The 24,483-nt window shown below is 43.5% G+C and overlaps 1 protein-coding gene across 1 annotated transcript; it reads right to left on the bottom strand.

The window, feature by feature from the left end:
- Positions 1 to 3,366: 3,366 nt before the first annotated feature.
- On the bottom strand, positions 3,367 to 23,003 carry avpr2l (arginine vasopressin receptor 2, like). Its single transcript, XM_068050066.1, has 2 exons — positions 22,133 to 23,003; positions 3,367 to 3,449 (listed from the first exon to the last, which is right to left on the bottom strand). Exons 1-2 carry the CDS (start codon positions 23,001 to 23,003, stop codon positions 3,367 to 3,369), a joined length of 954 nt encoding a protein of 317 aa, XP_067906167.1.
- Between the last annotated feature and the right edge of the window lie 1,480 nt (positions 23,004 to 24,483).

Below are 24,483 nucleotides of genomic sequence, written 5' to 3'. Positions count from 1 at the left end.
GACTGCTGCCATCATGACTGCGATACCAGTGCTCAAAGAGGCTTGCAGCCTCTCAGTGCAGTCAGCATTCTGTGCTTCAGCAGTTTACTAGGATTGATGAGGCACTGCCCTGGTGCATCAACCTGCTGTCCTTTCACAGGAGGACAGCATTCTGGCTCCCACCACTGCCACTCAGCTGTGGCCTCTCAGCCAGCCAGTCCAGACTGTTGCTGCCCGTGCCAAAATAATGCGGTTAGAAGCCAGGTTCTCAAGGCCCAGAGCTGCTCGAGGCTGTCCTCCTAGGCCATTTGTACTCTCCTCTGAAAGTCAGCAGCCTTCCATCAATCTGCTGCAGCTACTGGGGTAACACGGTGTAGCACCATTAGGCAAGGCAGAGACAACCACAAGACTAGCACTAAGGAAATGCACAAGGGCGAATAGTTCAGTTTTGTATGTATTATTGGAAGTGTTGTTGGAAAAGTTGGGAGGTTTATTTCAGGATTTTGGCCAAGAGGACATTGCGATGGTCCGTAGCAGAGAGATGGAAAGGTGGGGAATTGTGCAGCAGCGGTGATGTGGGGATGATTTTAAGTGAAAAGGAGTCTGATTAACTGCTCAGGGACAGCCCATCTGAAGCGGTGGGTTCCCCGATGCCTACTCCCTTCCTCCTCTTCCCTTTCCTCCTCTCTTCCTTCTGAGGTCTTTGCTGCACCCTCATGAGAGCCAGGTTGTGTAGCATGCAGCAGACCAGCACAAATTTGGGGACATGTTTCAGCAAGTCTTGAAGGGCTCAGCCCAAACAGTCCAGGCAGCAGAACTATTGTTTGAGCGCACTGATGTTCCTGGTAGCAGCACAGATCACATTGTATGCACGCTATCCATGTGTGTTCAAGCAGCGGAGGGAAGGCATGCGACCCCTGTAGAGCAGATAGCCCTTGTCACCAAGCAGCCAGCCTGCGGTGCATCCAGATGTCTCAAATATGGCGGGAACAGCTGACTGATGCAGGATGAAAGCATCGTGGTTGCGACCAAGATAGCGGGCGTTCACCAACATGATGCTTTGTGCATGGTCACACACCAAATGCACATTAAGGGAATGATATTTCTTGCAGTTCCAGTATATCTTCCCATTGCGATGCAGTGATCACAGAGCTGCGTGCATACAATTGATGGCTCCCTGTATCATTGGAAATCCTGCTACCCTGGTAAAGCCTGCCCGCTCCTCCTTCTTCTCTATGAAGTCCCCTCTCCCAGTGTACAGTGCCTCTATTAGCTGCTTGATGCAGTGATACCCAGTGAACTGTGCGATGTTTGCAATGTCACCAGCTCCAGCTTGGAAGGGTCGACAGGCAGAGAAATTGAGGGCTACAGTGATCTTCACAGCCACTGCCAGTGCTGTCCTTGCCCTGCTCTGCGACTGCTTGGAGGAGATGGCACAGTTCACTGACCACCACTTTGGTGGATTATAGCTGCCTCAGACACTGCTGAGATGGAGGTAGGAGAACTGCTCGTTGAAGACCCTTGGTGGGCATGGCCTTATATTGAGAGCTCTCCTCCTCCTCCCTCACCGCACAACTTCCCCTCTCTGCAGCCTGTGCTTCAAGTCCCTAATGTGCGGCATCCCAAGAGAGGCTATAGCCCCCATGAGTGATTATAGTCTTTCTGTTGACAGGCCCTCAAACTCTACTGAACTCCTTGGAAAGGTCCAGCACCACTCACTCCTGACTCCAACAACTTTTAAGAACATCTCCAACAACATGGTACTTCCACTAACTCTGCAAAAGAAAGTCAAAAGCACCCCATGCTGTAAGTCCTATGCTTATGCCTTTGAATAGAGCTAGTGGGGGCCGGGTGGGGTGGTTCCATGTGCAGCTGAATACATGTTCAGCTGTGACTATTTGAGAGGGCGTTAACAGGACTTGCAAGGAACAATATGGAAGGTAGGGTGCCAAATCAGCATTAGATGCTGAGTGATGTCACGATTTTCCCATTCTGTATGCTTCCGGTCCACGCAAAGCACATTCACCCTTACAAGCATGGCACATCACATGGGCCACACCGTAAGTAGCCAGAAGTATATTGGACACCATTTTGGGACTCCAGACTCCCCACAGCACTGACACCAGTGGCGCTACAGAGCTGAATTTTACAGGCCGCGTGTCTCAGTAAAGATTCTTCAATCTGATGATTAAGAAGACATACAATTGCTTGCCTTGTTCACCAGGGTCCCAGATCCCCAGAAGAGGGTGCCACACTGGTTCAGCTCTCTAACTACCACAAATTCCAGTGCAAAAGCTGACAGACAGTTTGTGGGCGATTGTACAAAGAACAAAGAACAAAGATAATTACAGCACAGGAACAGGCCCTTCGGCCCTCCAAGCCTGCGCCGATCCAGATCCTCTCTCTAAACATGTCGCCTATTTTCTAAGGTTCTGTATCTCTTTTCTTCCTGCCCATTCATGTATCTGTCTAGATACATCTTAAAAGACTCCATCGTGCCCGCATCTACCACCTCCGCTGGCAATGCGTTCCAGGTGCCCACCACCCTCTGCGTAAAGAACTTTCCACGCATATCCCCCCTAAACATTTCCCCTTTCACTTTGAACTCGTGTCCTCTAGTAATTGAAACCCCTACTCTGGGAAAAAGCCTCTTGCTGTCCACCCTGTCTATACCTCTCATGATTTTGTACACCTCTATCAGGTCCCCCCTCAACCTCCGTCTTTCTAATGAAAATAATCCTAATCTACTCAACCTCTCTTCATAGCTAGCGCCCTCCATACCAGGCAACATCCTGGTGAAACTCCTCTGCACCCTCTCCAAAGCATCCACATCCTTTTGATAATGTGGCGACCAGAACTGTACGCAGTATTCCAAATGTGGCCGAACCAAAGTCCTATACAACTGTAACATGACCTGCCAACTCTTGCACTCAATGCCCCGTCCGATGAAGGAAAGCATGCCGTATGCCTTCTTGACCACTCTATTTACCTGCGTTGCCACCTTCAGGGAACAGTGGACCTGAACACCCAAATCTCTCTGGACATCAATTTTCCCCAGGACTTTTCCATTTACTGTATAGTTCACTCTTGAATTGGATCTTCCAAAATGCATCACCTCGCATTTGCCCTGATTGAACTCCATCTGCCATTTCTCTGCCCAACTCTCTAATCTATCTATATTCTGCTGTATTCTCTGACAGTCCCCTTCACTATCTGCTACTCCACCAATCTTAGTGTCGTCTGCAAACTTGCTAATCCGTCCACCTATACGTGTACTGAACGGCAGCATCATTCAATCACTGCTGACCACACAATCCGAGCCAATGTCTCTGGTCTTTCCTGTGGAAATAGGTTTTCAGAATGGGATGCAGTACAGTCTCACCAAACCTAGCGATAGAAGGCCATGTAGATCCATGGGTTTGTGCAGCTGTTGAGGCTTGCAAGGAGCATTATGATGGTGAATGATGATCCTTGAAACAAAGAGATGTTGCAGTATAAATGCATTGCACTATAACAACAATTCAGGTATAAAACAATAGATAGATAAGTGCACATATAAAAATAGGTTCTGTTTTGATCTTGCTCTGAACTAATTACTTTTGAATTGTACTTCCAAGATTTCATGTTCACCTATGTTGTAAGTTATTACATTGGGATTACGTAGCATTTATGGGAGCAGTATACTTGATGCTAAGATTCCTTGGCATAGTTGTAGGAGAAAGGCGGGTTCGGGTAAATTGTTTACTTGCTCTTAGGAATTCATTTGAGTTTGGAAACTGGAGAGGGAATGTATCAACTACTGCTGGTTGCATATTTAGTTATTTTAAGTTGGACTTTACATGGTGTTACAACCTTGTGCACATACTATTTTAAAATGATTAGCTCTTGGTTGTGGACATCTCTGGCAAGGTTAGTATTTATTGCTCATCTCTAGTTGCCCTGACAAGGTAGTGGTTAGTCACCTTCTTGAACTGCTACAGTCTGTTTGGTGAAGGTGGTCCCACAGTGCTGTTACGGAGAGTCTTAGAGTTGCAGGAAATTGATCCAGTGACCATGAAGGAATGATGATATATGCACAAGTCTGGATGGTGTGTGACTTGGAGGTTACGTTACAGTTGATGGTGCTCCCATGCTCCAGCTGCCTCTGTCCTTCTAGGTGGTGGAGGTTGTGGTTTGAGAGGTGCTGCCTAAGAAGTCTTGGCAAGTTGCTGCAGTGTCACAACTAGAGTTTTAAATATACTGTCAGGTGACAGTGTTGGAGAAAGAAATCAAACTCTCAAGTTTAGTCTTCTCTAAGCTAAACTTAGTGAAAACATAAGCTGTGAAAGAACACAGAACTCAAGAAATTGACAGACGTAAGGTGAATGAATAGGATACGGCATGCCTACATGTCTTCAGAAGAAATATGTGGCTGAAATGAAGCATCTTTGTCCGATATTTAGCTGAGTATTGGTTCATTCATTTGTAATGATATCTGAGTTCAATTTGATATAATTGTAATTGAAATATATTCTAGTGGGATTTGATTCGATGAGTACGTCAACTTGCTTTTTGAATCAAGCAGACAGTTAGTTAAATGTGCTTGTTTGTGGTCATTTTCATGAATGCATTGATCAACCTGTCTTCTTATAATCAGTGAGTCTATCTGCAGCCTTCAAAGAGAGCTAATTAGGCAAGATAGTCTCTGTGGACTGAGGAAGGGAAAAGAACTTCTTAAGGCAAAGGTGAAGCATTTTTTATTAGTGTTGCATCATCTTCTTTATCATGGTCTCAACACATGCACAGGGTTGATATTAGTTTCTTAAAGCAATTTCCGCAACCCACAGGAATATACATCACTGTCTGCCAGGGCAAATTTGCTAATGTGTCTGAGGCCTGGTGCCTGTTGAACAAAAGGGCCTTTAATATGCTAATATCTGTTGAATATCTGTTGCCATGTCATTGCAATTAAGTTGTTGAATAGCATCCTTGATGGGTGGCTAGCCAAAGATTTTCATTTTGCAGTAATTATAAAATAGTTGAGACAAATATCTTGGGGAACTGACATCCTGAACCAATGATTGACAGCTCTGTCTAGGTGAAGACCTGATTTGGACCTGTAAGAGGGGCAGGACCAATGATTCTTTATTGTCCATAAGAAAAACAGAAAGTGCTGGAAATACTCAGCAGATCTGGCAGCATCTGTGGAGAGGGAAGCAGAGTTAACGTTTCAGGTCAGTGACCTTTCATCAGAACTGGCAAAGTTAAGAAAAGAATTAGGTTTTAAACAAGTGAAGGTGTTGGTGAGCGGGGCGGAGGGGGGTGGGGGGAGTGGTTTGGTCGGGAAGAGAACAAAAGGGAGGTGTGTGATAGTGCAGAGGGCAGGAGAAATTAAATAACAAAGATATCATGGGACAAAGGCAAAGCATTAGTCCAGAGAGAGTGTTAATGGCAGAATAATGAGCAGCTCTGTCCAAAAGCACAAACATGAAAAACAGGCACATGGTTAAAAAATAAAATAAATAAAAAAAGAAAAATATTTTAAAAAGGCCAGTCATGCTCTGAAATTGTTGAACTCAATGTTGAGTCCGCAAGGCTGTAGGGTGCCTAATCGAAAGATGAGGTGCTGCTCCTCGAGCTTCCAATGAACTGGAACACGACAGTAGGCCAAGGACAGAAATGTGGGCATGAAAGCAGTGGGGTGTGTTGAAATGGCAAGTAACCAGAAGCTTGGAGTCTTAACACGCCCTTTGCCTTTGTCCCATGACATCTTTGTTATTTAATCTCTCCTGCCCTCTGCCCTATCAGACACATTTCCTTTCGTTCTCTTCCCCACCAAACCTCTCCCCCCACCTTCACTTGCTTAAAACTTAACTCTTTTCTAACCTTTGCCAGTTCTGATGAAAGATCACAGACCTGAAATGTTAACTCTACTTCTCTCCACAGATGCTGCCTGACCTACAGAGTATTTCCAGCATTTTCTGTTTTTATTTCAGATTTCCAGCATCTGCAGTATTTTGCTTTTATTCTTTACTGTCTCTTTGACAGTTCTTTAGGAGCTTCAAAGTGAGAGTTCATATTTGGCTCCTTGAGCTAGTCTATTCAGAGAGTTTAAAATCAGCAGAGAGAGACGACTGGATCTCACTCTGTGATAGTGCTTTGCCATGTAAGGTATGGGTGACCATGTTTCAAATAACATTTTGATATTGAAAGCACAGCTCTTTGTTCTTTCGACATTTTAAGGAGATTGTTATAGGTTGTAAATTCTTACATGTTCTATTTGTATATCTACTTATTATAAGTTAAATGCATTTGTTTCTTGGTTTATAGCCTGTGTTTCAATTGGATAGAATGTCAATTCATCCATCTACTAAAACAAGAAGGTCACTTGGTGACATGATATAAATGAAGGGCAGTGACAAGGATTCTCTGTTCAAAATGAGGATCTTGCTATATTTACAGAGATGGTGGGTAGATAAAAACACACATTGGCTCGCTGGAGTTTGTGAGGTCCATTTACAGGGAAATTATTGACTTTGAACCCAAGTAGAGTGCCCAGGGTAAAATTCCAAAAATATAACACCACTATATGAGAACATTACTTGTATCATTGTAATAAGTAGTAGTACAAACTATTTATTATTTTCTACCACAGGAAAAGCTAGCTAAGGTTAACAACTGTGTAAAAAATGAAGTTCTGTTACTATCTGTTCTTTCACTGTCAAACAATTATTAAACAGTAAAAGCTAAAATAAGGTCCAGTGAAATGTTAATCTTCTAGAAAGAACTTGGATTCATATCATGCCTTTCATGAACTCAGGGCGCTCCCAAACACTTTACAGCCAATGAAGTACTTTTGGAAGATGATCACTGTTGTAATACAGGGAAACCCAGCTTTTAATTTGCACACAGCAAGGTCCCACAAGCAGCAAAGAGTTCATGACCAGAAAATGTTGCAGACATGTTGGTTGAGAGACAGTGCCATCAAGTGGCACTTGCTTAACAATAACCTGCTCAGTGACGCTCAGTTTGGGTTCTGCCAGGGCCACTCAGCTCCTGACCTCATTACAGCCTTGGTTCAAACATGGACAAAAGAGTTGAACTCAAGAGGTGAGGTGAGAGTGACTGCCCTTGACATCAAGGCAGCATTTGACCAAGTATGGCATCAAGGAGCCCTAGCAAAACTGAGGTCAATGGGAATCAGGGGGGAAACCCTTCGCTGGCTGGAGTCATACCTAGCGCAAAGGAAGATGGTTGTGGTTGTTGGAGGTCAATCATCTGAGCGCCAGGACATCACTGCAGGAGTACCTCAGGGTAGTGTCCTAGACCCAACCATCTTCAGCTGCTTCATCAATGACCTTCCTTCAATCATAAGGTCAGAAGTGGGGATGTTCGCTGATGTTTTCACAATGTTCAGCACCATTTGCAACTTCTCAGATACTGAAGCAGTCTGTGTGGAATTGCAGCAAGACCTGGACAATATCCAGGCTTGGGCTGATAAGTGGCAAGTAACATTCACGCCACACAAGTGCCAGGCAATGACCATCTCCAACAAGAGAGAATCCAAACCATCTCCCCTTGACATTCAATGGCATTACCATCGTTAAATTCCCCACTATCAACATCCTAGGGGCTACCATTGACCAAAAACTGAACTGGAGTAGCCATATAAATACCGTGGCTACAAGAGCAGGTCAGAGGCTAGGAATCCTGCGGCGAGTAACTCACCTCCTGACTCCCCAAAGCCTGTCCACCATCTACAAGGTACAAGTCAGGAATGTGATGGAATACTCTCCACTTGCCTGGATGGATGCAGCTCCAACAACATTCAAGAAGCTCGACGCCATCCAGGACAAAGCAGCCCACTTGATTGGCACCCCATCCACAAACATTCACTCCCTCCATCACCAACCCACAGTGGCAGCAGTGTGTACCATCTACAAGATGCACTGCAGCAATGCACGAAGGCTCCTTAGACAGCACCTTCCAAACCCATGACCTCTTCCAACTAGAAGGACAAGGGCAGCAAATGCATGGGAACATCACCACCTGCAAGTTCCCCTCCAAGCTACACACCATCCTGACTTGGAACGATGTCACCGGGTCAAAATCCTGGAACTCCCTTCCTAACAGCACTGTGGGTAGACCTACCTCCCATGGACTGCAGCAGTTCAAGAAGGCAGCTCACCACCACCTTCTCAAGGGCAATTAGGGATGGGCAATAAATGCTGGCCTGGCCAGCGACTCCCACATCCCATGAATGAATAAAAAAAAATGTTGGCCAGGACACTGGGCAGAATTCACCTGCTCTTCTTCAAATCATCTGCGCCGGCACAGACACCATGGGCTGAATGGCCTCCTTCTGTGCCGTAATTATCTATGGTTCTAGTGCCATAGGGTCTTTTACATTCACCTGAGGGCAGACGGCACCTTGGGTTAATGTCTCATCCAAAAGACAGCACCTCCAACAGTGCAGCGCTCCCTCAGTACTACCTTCCAAAGACCAGGAGGATCAAGTGATAAAAGTAATAGCTGAAATAAACTGAAGTGTCCTCCTCATTCCTTGGGCCTGCTACACATCTGTCTCGATATCAAGGCAATTGAAAACACTCTGTGTGAAGTAGAGAGCTGGGACACACATCAGGAGTAAGTGAAGCTGAAGTTACACATTTTATTGCAAATATCTCAAAAGAGTGTGCCACTGGTTGTCATTTCATTGATCTTTCCAAGAAAAAGAGAAACCTCTTTCAGTTCAGGTTAAATAAATCTATGAAATTGGTGGAAGCGTTTAAAATCTCAGTCCTGAATTGTTAGATAAGATTAACTGTGGTGTTCACAACCATGACATTCGAGCCCAGAGATGAGAGGAGTAGCAGCTGCACTGTGTTACAGATGAACAAGAAGTACCACTCAACTTCAGGTAAGGAGAAAATTGCAAAGTGGAAATATATTTATTGCTGCTGAGTATTGCACTGAATTCCCTGTAAATCAATCCTCTAAAAGCAATGAACAATGGCCTCAGCACAATTTCAGGCAAAGTCTGAATCATAGCCACATTGTCAATTTAATTGTTTAGTTGAGGTGGAGGTCTCCAGTTTGTCATATATCATCAGCCTGGACTACGTACTGACTTGCTTAGATTCTAATAGCTAAATAGCTATTTAAAGCCTGTCATATATTTAATTTTCCTATCAGTTGTCCTGTCTTTGCTGTGGTTTGGGATTTGAATTTGATAGATTGTCTTGATTTTATCTGTGATCAATACAATCAGAGAAAATATCTCATCACTGGCTGACTCCTAAAAAAAGGAAGCCCGATGTATCATGGTAACAATTGCATGTCAGCTGTGGCTGAGTGGGTACCACACTTGCCTCTGCTGAATCGCAAGGTTCTAGGTTCAAGTTCCCTTCCAGGCCTTGAGCACATAAATAAAGGCTGATACTCCAGTGCAGTACTAAGGCAGTGCTGCACTGTTGGATGTGCTGCCTTTTGGATCAGATGTTAAACAGAGGCCTCATCTGCCTGCTTGGGTGGATATGAAAGGCCCCATGGCACTATTTCGAAGAAAAGCAGGAGAGTTATCCCAGGTGTCCTGGCTAATATTTGTCCTTCAATCAACATCACAAAAACAAATTACTTGGTCATTATCATATTGCTGTTTGTTGGAAGTTGCTGTATGCAAACCGGGTGCTGCATTTCTGACATTACAACAGTGACGACACTTCAAAAGTACTTCATTGGCTGTAAAGTGCTTTGAGATGTCCAATGGTCATGATAAGTGCGATATAAATGCAAGTCTTTCTTTTTTTAATGATTACAACTCTGAGCAGCCGGTTATTTTCAACGCTTCCCACATTTCTGTGGTGTTGTTAGTGATTTTTAGTTCTCCTCTTAATGACTTTTTGATTACAGTATTTTGGGGTTGGGGAGAGGCTGAGTGCTTTCTTCCGTTATACAACTTGGAGCAAAATCACATGAAAACAGAATTCTCTAAGTATCGGCCTTGCAAATCTCTCAGGACAAAGCTCTGAAATAATTAGCCAAAGACAACAGCAAGAGCTGGAGAATGTTAGTAAGGCATTGGAAGCAACCCAGACTTGGGCAGCAGTGCACATAGGAGGTTTAGCATGGGCTAGGAAAATAACATTGCACAAATGCTTTTTGTTGAGTGTTAAAGCAATCTCTCATTCTGGTTTCTATCCTTGCCCATTATACCTGTATGTTGCAATGTGGAGCCAGGAGATCCAAGTTACACTAGTGCCTGCTACTTTCTTCTTGGTTTAAATCCCTCCATGCCCTTGACTCTTTCTATATCTATAACCTTCTGCAGCAATATAAACCACTCCCACCCTTGTACTCTCTGTTCTTCTGATTTCAGGCTCTTGTCCATCTCACCTCCATTGGTGGCTATGCCTTTAGCTAACTAATCCCCACACTCTGGAATTCTCTCCCTAAATCATCCTGCCTATCCATGTTCCCCTCCTCCTTGTATCCTACTTCTTGGACCAAGCTTTTTGTTAGCCCTCCTTTGTCTCAGGTTCATTTTTATTTCCTCTTGGGGGCTTAAAGGTGTTACATAAATGTAAGTTGTTGTTGTAGTAGGCACACTATATTGAAAGACTTCTGAAAGGCCATTTTCAATTTTAGTCTCGCCACTAACATTCAAAAGAATTAAAATTAAAATTTAAAACTATATAGTGGGATTTTTAAAATGTGGGTTTGCTGTGAACTTCAATACACTGTCGGCAATGAGAAGCCCAAATGATGCGGCATCACCTTCCTAAGCTTTCAGCCAACCCTCCTCAATTTTCCGCTGTGCAGTCTGTCTGGCTCACACTCTGAAATGTTATTAGGGTAATAGTGTAAAGCAAATGTAACCTATTGTCATCTGTCCTTTGCCGTAATACAGCCTGCAGACAGTTTACTGACTTGACCCCAAGTTTTGCATTAATTTAAAATAGATTTGGATGCACATAACCCCTGAGTAGTTATGAATTGACACAGAAACCTTCCTTGAGAGGTAGTTTCACTGAGTGCCCAAGGAGTGGTATTAGCGACACTTGTGTTAGATCTGCCATGTTGATTACATTCTCAGCCCACCCATGCTGGCCAATTTTTCCATTGTTGGCATGCATGCACCTTCCCCAAGCAGAATGAATAAGTCATGAACATTACTTTGTAGTAACCATGTACCCACAAATTTTGTCCCTATGCAGTTGTTCCATGTTTCCTGAAACTGCTCTGGAGTCATGAGCAGCATTGGGCCTGGATATAACACCAGTTCTTTGGTATGAACTGTAGGAAACTGAAGATGAGCAGTAAAGACGGATTCCATTTCGTCTTACCTTTTATCTCAGGAAGGTTTCTTTCCTGTGTTTTGTTGCAATTCTAATTAACAGCTACTACTTTTGGAAATAACCTTGCTCCCAACCTCAATTACATTTACAATGTGAAATTAACCCAAGGCAATAAATAACTAAACTGGTGTAGGAGACACCTACTCATGTACAATGCAGGATGAGCAAGGATATTTTAGGAATAAATTGCATTTAACTCATGAAGGCTGGATTCAGACGAATATTAGTTTTTGAGTGCAAATGTGCTAAACATCAGCAGCAAGTTTAGGTATGATCACTTTTCCGAGAGTGTGGACAGCACCTAGAAGTGAAAGAAAGACTTGTATTTATATTGTTCATGAAGAGATTCAATGGGGATTCCCACAGTAATCAGATTGGTACTTGTCATCTGACTTTTGTGTTTGCTGGCTTACTCTGATTGATTTTCCTTTTGTTGTATACTAAAAATGTATTCTTGAATGCTCCTTGGGGCAGCTGACAGTCTTTTGGAAACTACAACAAGCTTGGAGTGTGTTAATATTGCAGAGGGTTCCCCCAAATAAAGAATCTTGAAGACCATTGACTCAAAAGAGACTCTTCCCAGTTCATTTTTTAAACATGCAGATCTTATTAATTAAAGTGATGCTTTCACTCAAAAACTCATCGCCTTTTCATATCTATATTGTGAGAAAGAAGAGATTGGAGTATTGGAAGCCAGCCAATTATTGGAAGGCCAAAATATAATCCTTTTATTGAGTGCAAATATTGGAATGATTGTAGTGCACCAGAAACCAGAAGGAGAAAACAAAGGGGCAATTTGCAATCATCCAATACCTTTTGAAATGTTCTCCTTCCACATGCTTGTTCACTCAAAGAAATCCCATCCCAGTGTCCTGGTCAGTATTTATCCCTTAACCAACCCCACCATAGACAGATTATTTGATCATTCACTTCATAGTGATTTGTGAGACTTTGCTGAACTCAAATTGGATGTCACATCAACCGACAAAACAACAGTAATTCATTGATGCAATTAATTAATTAATGCAATTAATCATTGTCTGTGAAGGACTTTGGGATATCTTGAGAATGTGAATGAGGTATATAAATGCAACTGCCTCTCCCCTCTTCTCCCTGCACCCCTGCTCTCCATCTCATGAAATCAACTTTTCAACTAGGCTTTCGTTCATTTCCCCCAAATGTACAACTCTCCCTCTATGGGCTGGATTTTAATCACGCGCCGCGCTGGGCGGTGGCGCGCTTTCAACTTGGCGGCCTTCTGACATGGAAGGGCCGCCGGGGAGCCCCCGGGATATTACACGCCGAGGTTCATGAAAATAGAGGGGGCGGAGCGGCCACCCCCGATGACGCGTCCCCAGCAACGGCATCTGGTGCCATCATGCAGGCACTGGTGCCATTTTTAAAGGGCTTTAAGCCCTTAGAACTAATTTAAAGTTTTACAGGTACAGTAATCGAGATTTTTTATTAACAACTAATAAAGATGTGGAGGCCCTTCCCCAACTCCCCCCAATGGTGTTTATTGTCAAAAAATACTTTATTCCCTTCCCGAACTTTCCCCCCCAACCTTCTAACATTTGGCCTCTAACCCCTTGACCAACCCCACATCTTAATAAAAATTGATTTCCGCACTCCTCCACCGCTCCTGCCCTGAAAATGTCATTCGTCCCCCCCTCCCCAGCAGGTCTCGCCTCGGAAGGCTCACGGAGCACCAACAGCGGCCGTAAAATCGGCGTGGGATGGCCACCGCCTGCAGGTAAGTTTATTTACATATGATTAATGTTAATTTACATATGTTGATGAAGGGCTCATCGCCAGGCAGCGGGGAGATGTTGCCAATATGCGGCGGGCCCTTCTCCACATCGCGGGCCTAGGCGGGCCTCTCCCTGTAGAATTTTAGCAACCCCCGCGCTGCGACCTGCAGCATCGAGGGGCCAGTAAAGTTCAGCCCTATGTCTCAGAAACTGTCTATATGACTATTTCTGTGCATGTGCCCCGAGACCTGATGTTATAGGTCCAACTTACTGCGGACGTTGTCCTAGATAGTTAAATTAACAGAACATCGCAGCAGAGTTTTGCCTAAAATTCAAAAGAATTCTGTTAATGTGGAAATTGGCACCCAGACCTATTTGCAACAGGAAAGGAAGATATCGGACCTTGGCAAAGATCTAATTTATCAAGCCCTTGATAACATCTGATTTATATATTTAGAATTAGATTAAACTGTACTTACATTGGTGTCCTAAATTTACAGATCACTCACAGAACAGGCTGTGTACGTGCTTTTTTCCAGTATTTTCTTTTTGGTTGACTTGTTTATTTGGTGAGCAGTTAAACTTTTGATGCATTTATCTTGACCGTAAATCATCTTTTTCTAATCAGCATCAATAGATGAGCTTTCTTGTGATGGTTCCAATTTTGACATGTAGGCCGACAACATATCGTCTGATAATAGTTGGGAAAGTACATTCATGCTGGTTACCATATTGACCTGTTTTGGTTAATTACACCTAGTGTGCACTTCAAAGGATTTTTTGCACAACATATGCAGCTGAAACAATTCACAAACTTTATGCAAGGCTGTTGAGAGGTCTGTTGGTGCTTAACTATACATCCTATGCTGAAACACATTTTGCAAGGGCTCTTTCAGGAATTGAACGCACCAGCCAAGAACTATTTCTGTCCCATCCAACAGTCAAACATTAAATAGCATTTAGGTGTAGATGGGGCTGGAAATATAGACCTTGTAATGGTAGAGCAAAGATAACTGGCTGCCTTGAGTGTCAGTGATTGGGCCCACTAGTGACTGATCAGGGTGCATTCTTTCATTACACAGATAACAGAGTTTTTGGCATTGCATCGTGAAACTGTCAGTTTTTTCATTGAAAACCAAAAACTGATGACCTTGCCCATGACCATCTTTTGGAACATCAAGATAAATTAAATCTGCATGTAAGTGCAAAAATAAAAATCATTATATTAGTGTAATATTCTGTGTCAGATTTTACTGCAACTATTCAATGTTTGTGAATGCCACTATTTTTTTTCTTACAGCTTTTGCCACAGAATATTAGTTAAGTCTTCTCCCAAGCATCATTCATAAGATGCTGTTACTTCATGGTTATATGACACCCAGTTTCCAGAAGCAGTATGACCGTGGAGGTACTTGTGTGATACTTTCTCGCCTATGCTGGAACACATTTTGCAGATTCTACATTTGCATGGAGCCTCACAGACAGCAAATAGATGGGTATGAAGTCCCTGTGTTTAGATTGGCAGAAGTGAGTTCCTTTATCCCAGTATTGTTTGTGACTTTACAAGAGTATCGCAGTAATGTCTTGCTCATGTTGTGGCTCTGCTTATAATGTAAAAGTGGCAATAAATGCATGACGAGCATAAATGTGGCTGCTATACTGTGCTATCATTCATTTTTCTTGTGACGGAAACCACACCTGCCAAATGGAAACATATTAATTTCGTCATATGGAACACTATTTTGAACTGTTACTGGACATTGACCACAGGACTGAATGGCTGAAAACATGGCTGCACATTTTCATTCTGAAAGACAGCTGCATGGAGAGACAATGGGAGTGCTTCCTGATTCAATTAGCCAGATGGGTTTTGTCAATACTGATGATCAAAAGACATTGAGAGTCATTAAATGTGTAAAAGCCAGCATTCTAACCCGCCACTGAGTGTGTCTGGTAAGCTTGGAAGAATTAACAAGCGATGCTGTTTCAAACAAAAACTAGTCATATGACTAACCTGCTGGCCAACCTGGAGTTGATTGAATTGTGCTCACAGTAAAGTTTTGAGGTAAACTGCAATTGAACTTTAAGAAGTCTCTCTCTCTGTCTCTCTCTCTCTCGTGCAAACTTCCAGGGACCCACAAAAGTAACGTAAGCCTCAAGACAAAAGACCCTGAAGCCTTCTGGTACCAGCGAAACAAGTTTGAAAGTGTGCACTGGGCCCCAGCGAGAACTGCAAGACTTAACTTCAATCAAAGAATTTACATCCAACTTAAAACCAGTAACTGAATTCCATCTACTACTTCAAACCTTTCCCCTTTAATTCTTTCTCCTCTTCTGTCTCTATTTGTGTGTGTGTTTATCGTGTATGCATGCTAGCGCAGTCGCGTCATGTACTCTTAGTAGTTTTAACTGAGTTAGAGTTTTAAAGTTAATAAACTTGCACCTTTCTTATTTAAATCTGAGAAAACCTGCCTGGTTGATTTCTTTACAATTACAATTGGAGAGCAGTGAGCAAGGACTCACTGATAGGAAGCTAAAAAAAACGGTGTTTTAAAAGTTAAACCCTGTTACGGCCAAACCAGGAAAAGGCCAAGAGGGGAGTGCTAGACCCCTTCCTCACCTGGTCATAACACTCTTACTGTGCACTTGCATGATCCAAGTACTTTTAGATTTTCGCTAGAAGATATCTTTGCTGCTTCTGTTAAATGGGGCATGGTGCAGGAACTCTGGAAACATCTAAGTCTTTACTGACTTATTTGGTTTCAACAAGCACAGCAGAAGGGGGTTCTGCCATTGGCCTCAGGCCTCAAGGTTAGAGTGCCGAACATCAGCCATTATATCTGTTCTCCAACCCTACCCATTGGCCCCTTATTGGAGGCATACATGTGCAAACCCTTGTGGTCAAATAGCTTGGTGACACTCATTATCCAGATTCACAAAAGATTAGTGGCCACTTAGGTGAGGTACCAGATGGCAATTGGTGCCTTTGGAATTGAACCCCAGTGAGGGGTCGACAGCTTATGAGAAAAGAAAAGGAACACAATTGGCCACGTAAAGAATGCTCAGATTGAAGGAGTCAGAGTGACTGTGACCCATTGCAGCTATTTCCAGCTCACCAGAATTCATGACAAGCAATGAATGACCTTTCTACTGAAGGGAGACAGCTACATGCATTAGTTTACTGGTGTGCAGTTTGTACAAAATTGAAAAAAGTGTGTGACAATCCAAAACTTCTCGGTCCTACTGCAGTCCTAGAATCTCTAAATGATCTGGCTACACCTCACACCATTGGCACTTTACTGTGATCTTGTCCTCCAAGTATTCCTTGGTTTGAAAACTCTGGCATTGTTACTTTGAAAAGATATTTTTGAATATAACAAGATTTTGTGTACTGATGATTTGATTAAGTTTTGTCTTTTTAAAAAAATCATACTTTTAGATACAACTGGGAACTAATATTTAAATTGAATTTGAACATATTTGTTAATGTAATATAGTCATGTAAAACAATGAAAACGTGAAAAATTCAGCCATAAAGAGCTCTTGCTGTGAAATCGCTTTCGCGGAGATTGGGAGCCTAAGAATTACAGCAACATCACTTGCATTTCTGTAACACTTCTAACATAGTAAAACCTCCCAAGGCACTTCACAAGAGTTATCAAACACAATTTAACATGAGCCACATAAGTTATCATGTCTATCACATCTCTGTCCTGAGACTGCTGCAGTATTCCAAAGAACATCAACACAAGCTTGGGGAACAGCACCTCATTTACAGATTAGGCACGCTACAGCCCGCCGGACTGAACATTGAGTTCAATCATTTCAGAGCATGACGGGCCCCCCTTTTTATTTTATTTTTAGTTATTGTTTCTTCTTTCTTTCTTTTTTATTTGTTTATTTTATTTTAGTTTGTTTAATTTGTTTCTACTGAGCCTACCCACTTTTTTTTTCATGTTTGTGCTTGGGGCCAGGGCTGTTCATTTTCTGTCAATTAACACCCTCTCTGTACTAACGCTTTGTCTTTCACCACACCATTAACATACCATTTGCCTTTGTTGCATGATCTTCTGGTCAGTTATTCTCTGTGACCTTGTCCTATCAACACCTTCTCTTTTGTTATCTCTTGCCCCACCCCCACTTTACTTGCTTAAAACCTGTTACATTTCTAATATTTGCCAGTTCTGATGAAGGGTCACTGACCTGAAACGTTAACTCTGCTTCTCTCTCCACAGATCCTGCCAGACCTGCTGAGTATTTCCAGCATTTCTTGTTTTTATTCCACATAAGTTATATTAGGTCAGATGATCAAAAGTTCGGTCCGAGAGATAGCTTTCAAGGAGCATCCTAAAAGAGCAGTGACCACTCTTGAGGCAGAGAGGTTTTAGGAGGAAATTTCAGTGCTTTAGAACTGACGGCAAGCTACTAATGGTGGACCAATGAAAATCGGGAGTGCAGAGACCTCAGAGAGTCGTAAGACTGGAGGCGATTAGAGATAGGAACAGGTGAAATGGAGGGATTTGAAAGAAAAGATGAGAATTTTAAAATCAATTCATTGCCAGAGCAGAAGCCACTGTGAAATCAGTGAACACAGTGGTGATAGGTGAACAAGATTTGGCGCGAGTTAGAATCCGGGCAGCAGGGTTTTCTGTAAACTAAAGTTTATGTCGGGTGGAAGATGGGAGGACAGCCAGGAGAGCATTGGAATAATCCATTCTGGAGGTAACAGGCATGGTTGAGGGTTTCAGCAGCAAATAAACTGAGGCAGGAGAAGAGATGAGGAATATTACCAAGATGGATATAGCTGGTGTTGGTGATAGAGCAGATATGTGGTCGGAAGCTCAACTCGAGGTCAAGTACGACACCAAGGTTGTGAAATGGTCTGATTCAGCCTCAGACAGTTGCCTGGAAGTGGTTGGCCTTCATAGCTAGGGCATGGAGTTCTTGGTGGGAGTCACAATGGCTTCAGCCTTCTAATATTTAATTTGAAGGAAGTTCTACTCATCCAGGAGTGGATGTTGGACAAGTAGTCTGAGGGGGCTGGGAGGTGGGGGAGCGAAGGATAGATCCTTGAGACTTCCAGAGGTGGTGATGTGGGAGCAGGAACAGAAACCATTGCAGGTGAGACTCTGGCTATGACTGGATAGATAAGAATGGAACCAACCAAATGCAGTCCCACCCTATCTGACAACAATGGAGAAGGCATTGGAGGAGGAGGATGTGGTCAACAGCGCCAAAGGGCACTAAAAGGTCGAGAAGAAAGAGGAGGTATAGTTCACCATGGTCACAGTCACGTAGGATGCAATTTGTGAATCTGTTAAGAGCCACTTCAGTACTGTGCTAGGAGCAGAAATCTGATTAGATGGTTCCAAACATGGATTTGAAAGGCGATGCCATGTTCAAGGACTTTAGAGAGGAATGGGAGGTTGTAAATGGGGTAAGAGTTTGCAAGGACAGAGGTGCCAAGAGAGGGAAGAGGAGTGATGATTGCAGATTTGAAGGGGAGGGTGACAGTAGGCAAACAGACAAAACCATTAATAATATCAGCTAACATGGAGACCAGGAGGGGAAGTTGGGTGGTCAGCAGTTTGGTAGAATAGGGTCAAGGGAACAGGTGGTTTGCATGGACAAGATGAGTTGGGAGATGGCATGAGGGGAGAATAAAGAGAAACTGGAAAAAGATGTGAATTCTGAGCTAGAGCAGAGAGGAGCATGGGGAGAGGTTGGCTTGATGGGCTATGGGAAGAAAGGAACCACCAGGAAGGGATCAGATGGACTCCGTGACAAAGAAGTCCATGAGTTCCTCGAACTCCTTGTTGGAGGTGAGGATGGAAAAGACAGGGGGGAGACTGATTTAAGACAGTTTGTAGTGGAGAAGAGAGGCCAAGGGTCATCTTTCCATTCTAGGATGATCCTGGAATAGGCAGCAGTTTTGGCAGAGGAGATCACAACCAGCTAGCATTCAGCCAGATCAGGGGATGAATGGCTAAACCAGTTGACCGCCATAAACTTTCAGGTCTGTGTTCCTTGGACTTAAGGGAGCAGAGATGAGGGCCATCCCAGGGGGAACAACGAGGGTGAGAGAGAGTAATAGTTTTAATGGGGACAATGACATCAAGTTGGAAGTGAGGGCATGCTTGAGCAGATCGGTAGCTGCAGAAATGTCATGGTGAATGGAGGGCCAAAGGTTGGTCATTTGGGAACTTGAAAATGCAACTGTATGGAACTTGGGAGAGTTTTTCCCAGGGCCAGGAACAGAAGCAATTGTGGTTGGGAAGGGAAAAGGGGATGTAAGTGGAAAGCAATACAAGGAAGTTATCAGTGTTAGCCTTATCTGTGATTGGCATGATGGGAGTAGAGAGGCCTTGTGCGATGGCAAGGTCAACAGGGTAGCCTTGAATATGGGTAGGGGAGTTTATATGGAGGGAGAGATTAAGGGAAGATAGGAGGGCAATGAACTCAGAGGAGAGACAGCATGATGAGTTGAGATAGAAACTGAAATTACCGGGGATGAAAAGTCGCTCAGGGCTGAGGGAGGAAAACTGCGAAGGTATCTCAGGGAGAAACATAGCATGATACTTTCTAAAGCTGTAGAGAAGGAATATTTTAAATGAGAGGCAAGGGGGATATAGCAAGGTGAGATTGTCAAATGAAGAGAAGATGCCAGGGGGACAGGCCAAGGTCTGAGTTACTGATAAGAGCTACCCCACCATTGTGGTATTTTGGGTGGGGCAAGTGGTGGAAGGTATAGTCAGGCGGAGAGATTTCATTAAGAGAGAAGGTGTCAAGGTCCCTCAGCCAAGTTTCCGGCAGGACGATGATGTTGATGCAATCATCCACAATAAGTTAATGGATGGCAAGGACCTTGTTCACAAGTGAATGGACATTCTGGAGGGAACTTGTGAGAGAGGTGTTGATAGTCATTCTGCTGGAGGAGTCCTTTTTTATTCATTTACAGGACCTAGGCATCACTGGCAAGGCCAGCACTTATTGCCCATCTCTAACTGCTCTTGAGAAGGTGGTGATGAGCGGTCTTCTTGAACTGCTGCAGTCCATGTGCTGAAGGTAAGTGCTGTTAGGGAGTTCCAGAATTTTGATCCAATGATGGTGAAGGAACAGTGATGTATTGCAAAGTCAGGATGTTGTGTGACTTGGAGGGGTGGTGTTCCCATGCATCTGCTGCCCTTGTCCTTCTAGGTAGTAGAGGTTGCAGGTTTGGAATGTGCTATCGAAGAAGCCTCGGTGAGTTGACGCAGTGCATCTTGTATATGGTACACACTACTGACGCTGTGCGCTGGTGGTTGAGGGAGTGAATGTTTAAGGTGGTGCTGATCAAGTGGGTTGCTTTGTCCTGGATGGTGTTGGGCTTCTTGAGTGTTGTTGGAGCTGCATTCATCCCACACTCATGACTTGTGCCTTGCATATGTCTTGCATATGTCGGAAAGGCTTTGGTGAGTCAGGAGATAAATAACTTGTCGCAGAATACCCAGCCTCTGATCTGCTCCTGCAGCCATATTATTTATGTGGCTGGTCCGGTTAAGCATCAATAGTGATCCTTGGAATGTTGATGGTGGATGATTGGACGATGGTAATTGCATTGAATGTCAAGGGAAGATGGGTAGACTCTCTCATGTTGGAGATAGTCATTTCCTGGGACTTGTCTGGTGTGAATGTTGCTTGCCACTTATCAGACCAAGTCTGAATGTTGTCCAGGTCTTGCTGCATGCGGGCATGACTGCTTCATTTCTGAGGAGTTGTGAATGGAACAGAACACGGTGCAGTCATCAGTGAACGTCCCCACTTCTGACTTTATACTCTCTCAGTGCAGTCAAGGCACCTTCTGGGGGCTAATCTTGCTATTCTTCTCCTATCCCATTCTTCCCTCCCAATGTTGATCCTGTGGACATCCAGTCGTGAATGGTGGTGGACAATTAAACAACTAATGGGAGGAAGCGTCTCCATCCATAATCTACGTGGAGTCCAGCATGTGAATGCAAAAGACAAGACTGAAGTACATGCAAAGATTCACCTCAACCACTCCATGCCTAATCACTTGTCTCTCCTGAATTCTTAATTGGATTTATTAATGACTATCATATATTTATGGCCCCTAAGTTTTGGATGTGCCCACAATTGGAAACATCTACTTCTACTCTATCAAACGCTTTACATAACTTTAAAGACTGCTATCACATCATCTCTCAGCCTTCTCTTTTGTAGAGAAAAGAGCCCCAGCTCTTTCAATCTTTTCTGATAAATCTTTCCTCTCAGTTGTGGCATCATCTTTGTAGAATTGGGACTACAATGTAGTAACCTTACCAGTCACTCTTCTGTGAGAGCAGCTTCCTGCTGGGATTGTAAGGCCCTTACTCTTATTGGTTTAAATCTTATTTTGTTTTAAGTGGACCATTGGTCAAAGTTGTGTTAATTTTCAAACTGATGTAAAATTTTTTTTGATTTAGTCTCTCCATCTCTACTGTTGAAAGCATTTTCATCTTTGCTAAAAAGAAATCAATTCCACGGATACCAGTCAGCTTCCAGTGCCAGACCTAATTACTAGGTATTTGTGGGGGAGACAGTGGTGGAGTGGTAATGTCAGTAAATGAGTAATCCAGAGGCCCAAGCTAATGGCCTTAGGGATACGGATTCAAATCCCACCATGGCAGCTGGTGGAATTTAAATTCTATTAATTAATAAAATTCAATTAATTAATAAAAAATCTGGAATTGAAATCTAGTCTCAGTGATGATGCCATGAAACTATCATCCATTGTCATAAAAATCCATCTGGGTCACTAATGTCCTTTAGGGAAGGAAATCTGCTGTCCTTACCTGGTCTGCCCTACATGTGACTCCAGACCCACAGCAATATGGTTAGCTCTTAACTGCCCTCTTCAATGGCCTAGCAAGCCACTCACTCGTCAAGGATAATTGATGCCCACATCTCATGAAAGAATAATAATACAAAATCAATGCAAGTCCAATTGTGATCTCTTGCCCTGCATATTCATACTTCAAATTATACTCCCTTTCTTTCATTTAGGAGGAAAGGTGGGATATAACTTACCTTCAGTAGGTCCTCCAGTTGGATCCCAAACAGACCAGAGCTGCACAATGAAGAATGGTGCCCAACATAAAATATACACCACCACCACCAAAAATGTCATCTTCAGTGTTTTCAGCAACGTGCTGGGTATCCCCATGGCAGTGCCTATGCGTGACCCCATCGTGTTCACTTTTGTCAATGAAATCTTTTCTTGCCTGTTCTTTTGCCCAGTTAGGTAAATCGTTCTACATATTTTGACCTGGCATATGATCAGAACGGCTGCTGGCATCACAAAGATGACCAAGGCTGTCCAAGTTATATATGATTTTCTGCCCCACGGTTTGACAAAGGTCGCCCAGCACTCAAATACCTGTGGCTGCACCTCCTGGATCGAAAAGATGAAAATCTGAGGGAGGCTGAAGACCAGTGAAAAGGCCCAGGCCATGCCGACGACCAAATACCTTTGCAAAGAGCTCTTGGTGATGGCGATCATGGGTTTGCAAATGGCCTGATACCGATCGAGGGTCATCGCGAGCAGCAGGTAGGTAGAAGCAAACATTCCGACGATCTGCAGGTACTTGATGGTTTTGCAAACCGCGTTGGGGGCCAGGAACTGGTCCGTGACCTCCCACAAAAGCTGGGGCAGCACCTGGAAGAAGGCAACCACTAGATCGGCGGTGCACAAGTGGAAGAGGAAGAGGCGGGTGCGACTGTTCCTCTTGCGCTTTTGCCACAAAGTGCAGAGGAAGATGCAGTTGCCCAGAGTTGCCAGGACGAAAACGAAGCTGAGCACGGCTATCTTGGCCGTCGCTGGCTTGTTCCCTGTGAAAAGAGTCCCATTGCCTTCACTAGTCCTCCACTCAGTGTTGCTTTGATTGAATTCAAGTCTCATATTTCGATTAAAATCTGTCTAAGCGATTGATTCTGTGGTTGCAAAGTACAACCGGTAAATGCTTCGATACTTAAAGGTTTGTCTAACTTTTATGGTTGCCTGCAGCAGGAAACTTAACGGCTAAACTTAACCATCACCTTGGTCCGGTCTGCTCGCTGCACTGGTCTGACAGGTTCCCTGCTCACTAACTCTCTTAGGTCATCATCATCACCGCTTCCGAGCTGTGCGGCGGAGAATTCCCAATGGGAAGCAGACGCCTCGCAATTAAATAAACTCCAGTTGACGTGGGGAAGTTGAATGCTGCGTTGCTTTAAGTGCAAGCTCGTTGGTTCATTGTAGCCTCAGCCCACGTAATTTGAGATCTTAATTTTCAGATACGGCTGTGCTAAACTTGTAACAGAAAAATAAATTACCAACACAAACAGAAACTCCCAACATAGATACCAACCAGCAGACAGGGATTCAGTGCGCAACAAGTTTGCAATACTTTTAAAGCAAAAAGCGAGAGGTTCTCATGACTGAATTTGCTGTCTATTCTCCTGTTTTGCCGGTTTATAAATCAAAGTGACTGTGAGAGTGCTGCGGTGGAAGACAATTGTGTCAGTGTTCACATAATATAATATAGGCGATGGAATCGTGCTGGTCGTTTCATCTGCAGTTTATTGTACTGATTTGGAGCAGGAATACTTTTAAATTTTTTTAAAGCACGCATTGGAAAAGCTGTCCTCATAACCCAGCCATCAAATGATGCGGTAACAGCTCGGTGTACTAGGCAGATAAACTAAGCTTGGAGGAGTGTATTGCTTTAGACAGTGTGCGGTCTTTTAAATTGATAGCGATTGAAATGATGCTGGACAGTGGTGTCCTTTCATCAGAAAGTTGCTCACAAAAACGGTTATGTGAGGATTATTCCATCTACCATTAAAATAGGTCTTCTTGATATATTTATATTTAGCAATAGAGGTTACCGAAATATACGAGCCCTTTAACGACACTCAAACTGCTCTGCTCCTTGCTATGACTGTCCGGGTGTATCTCATTACCTCTGGACACAGACACAGTGTAGTCTCACACACTGATCAAGTCTGACGCGTCAGGATAGAAAATAACTGCTGTAAACGGCGCTGACTTGGACAATATCTCTCCATTTTACAGTAAAACACAATTGCAGACTTTTCCCCAGATATTGGAAACATAAACGACACCGGCCCCAGAATAGGGTGGAGTGTCGCCAGATAGCTTAACACATTTCTGTCAATGAAATGCAAGATCTAATTTTTCCATAGAAGTTAATGTTACCTCTCCCCACCCCTTGTAAATCGTTTGTCATTGGGTTTTCTTCTGAAGGACGGGACTGAACCTTCAAATAAAACACTGACTTTTGTTACTCTTAAAAAATATTGAAGTACGGTGTTTTGTCAGGAGTGAATACACAGTTGAATTTAACAACTGGAATCGTAGAATGGTTACAGCGCAGAAG

Source organism: Heterodontus francisci, chromosome 18 (assembly GCF_036365525.1).
Source record: "Heterodontus francisci isolate sHetFra1 chromosome 18, sHetFra1.hap1, whole genome shotgun sequence".
In the NCBI taxonomy this organism is placed as follows: Eukaryota; Metazoa; Chordata; class Chondrichthyes; order Heterodontiformes; family Heterodontidae; genus Heterodontus; species Heterodontus francisci.
The sequence above is the reverse complement of the archived record's forward strand: the minus strand, read 5'-3'. Positions and strand labels throughout refer to the sequence as shown.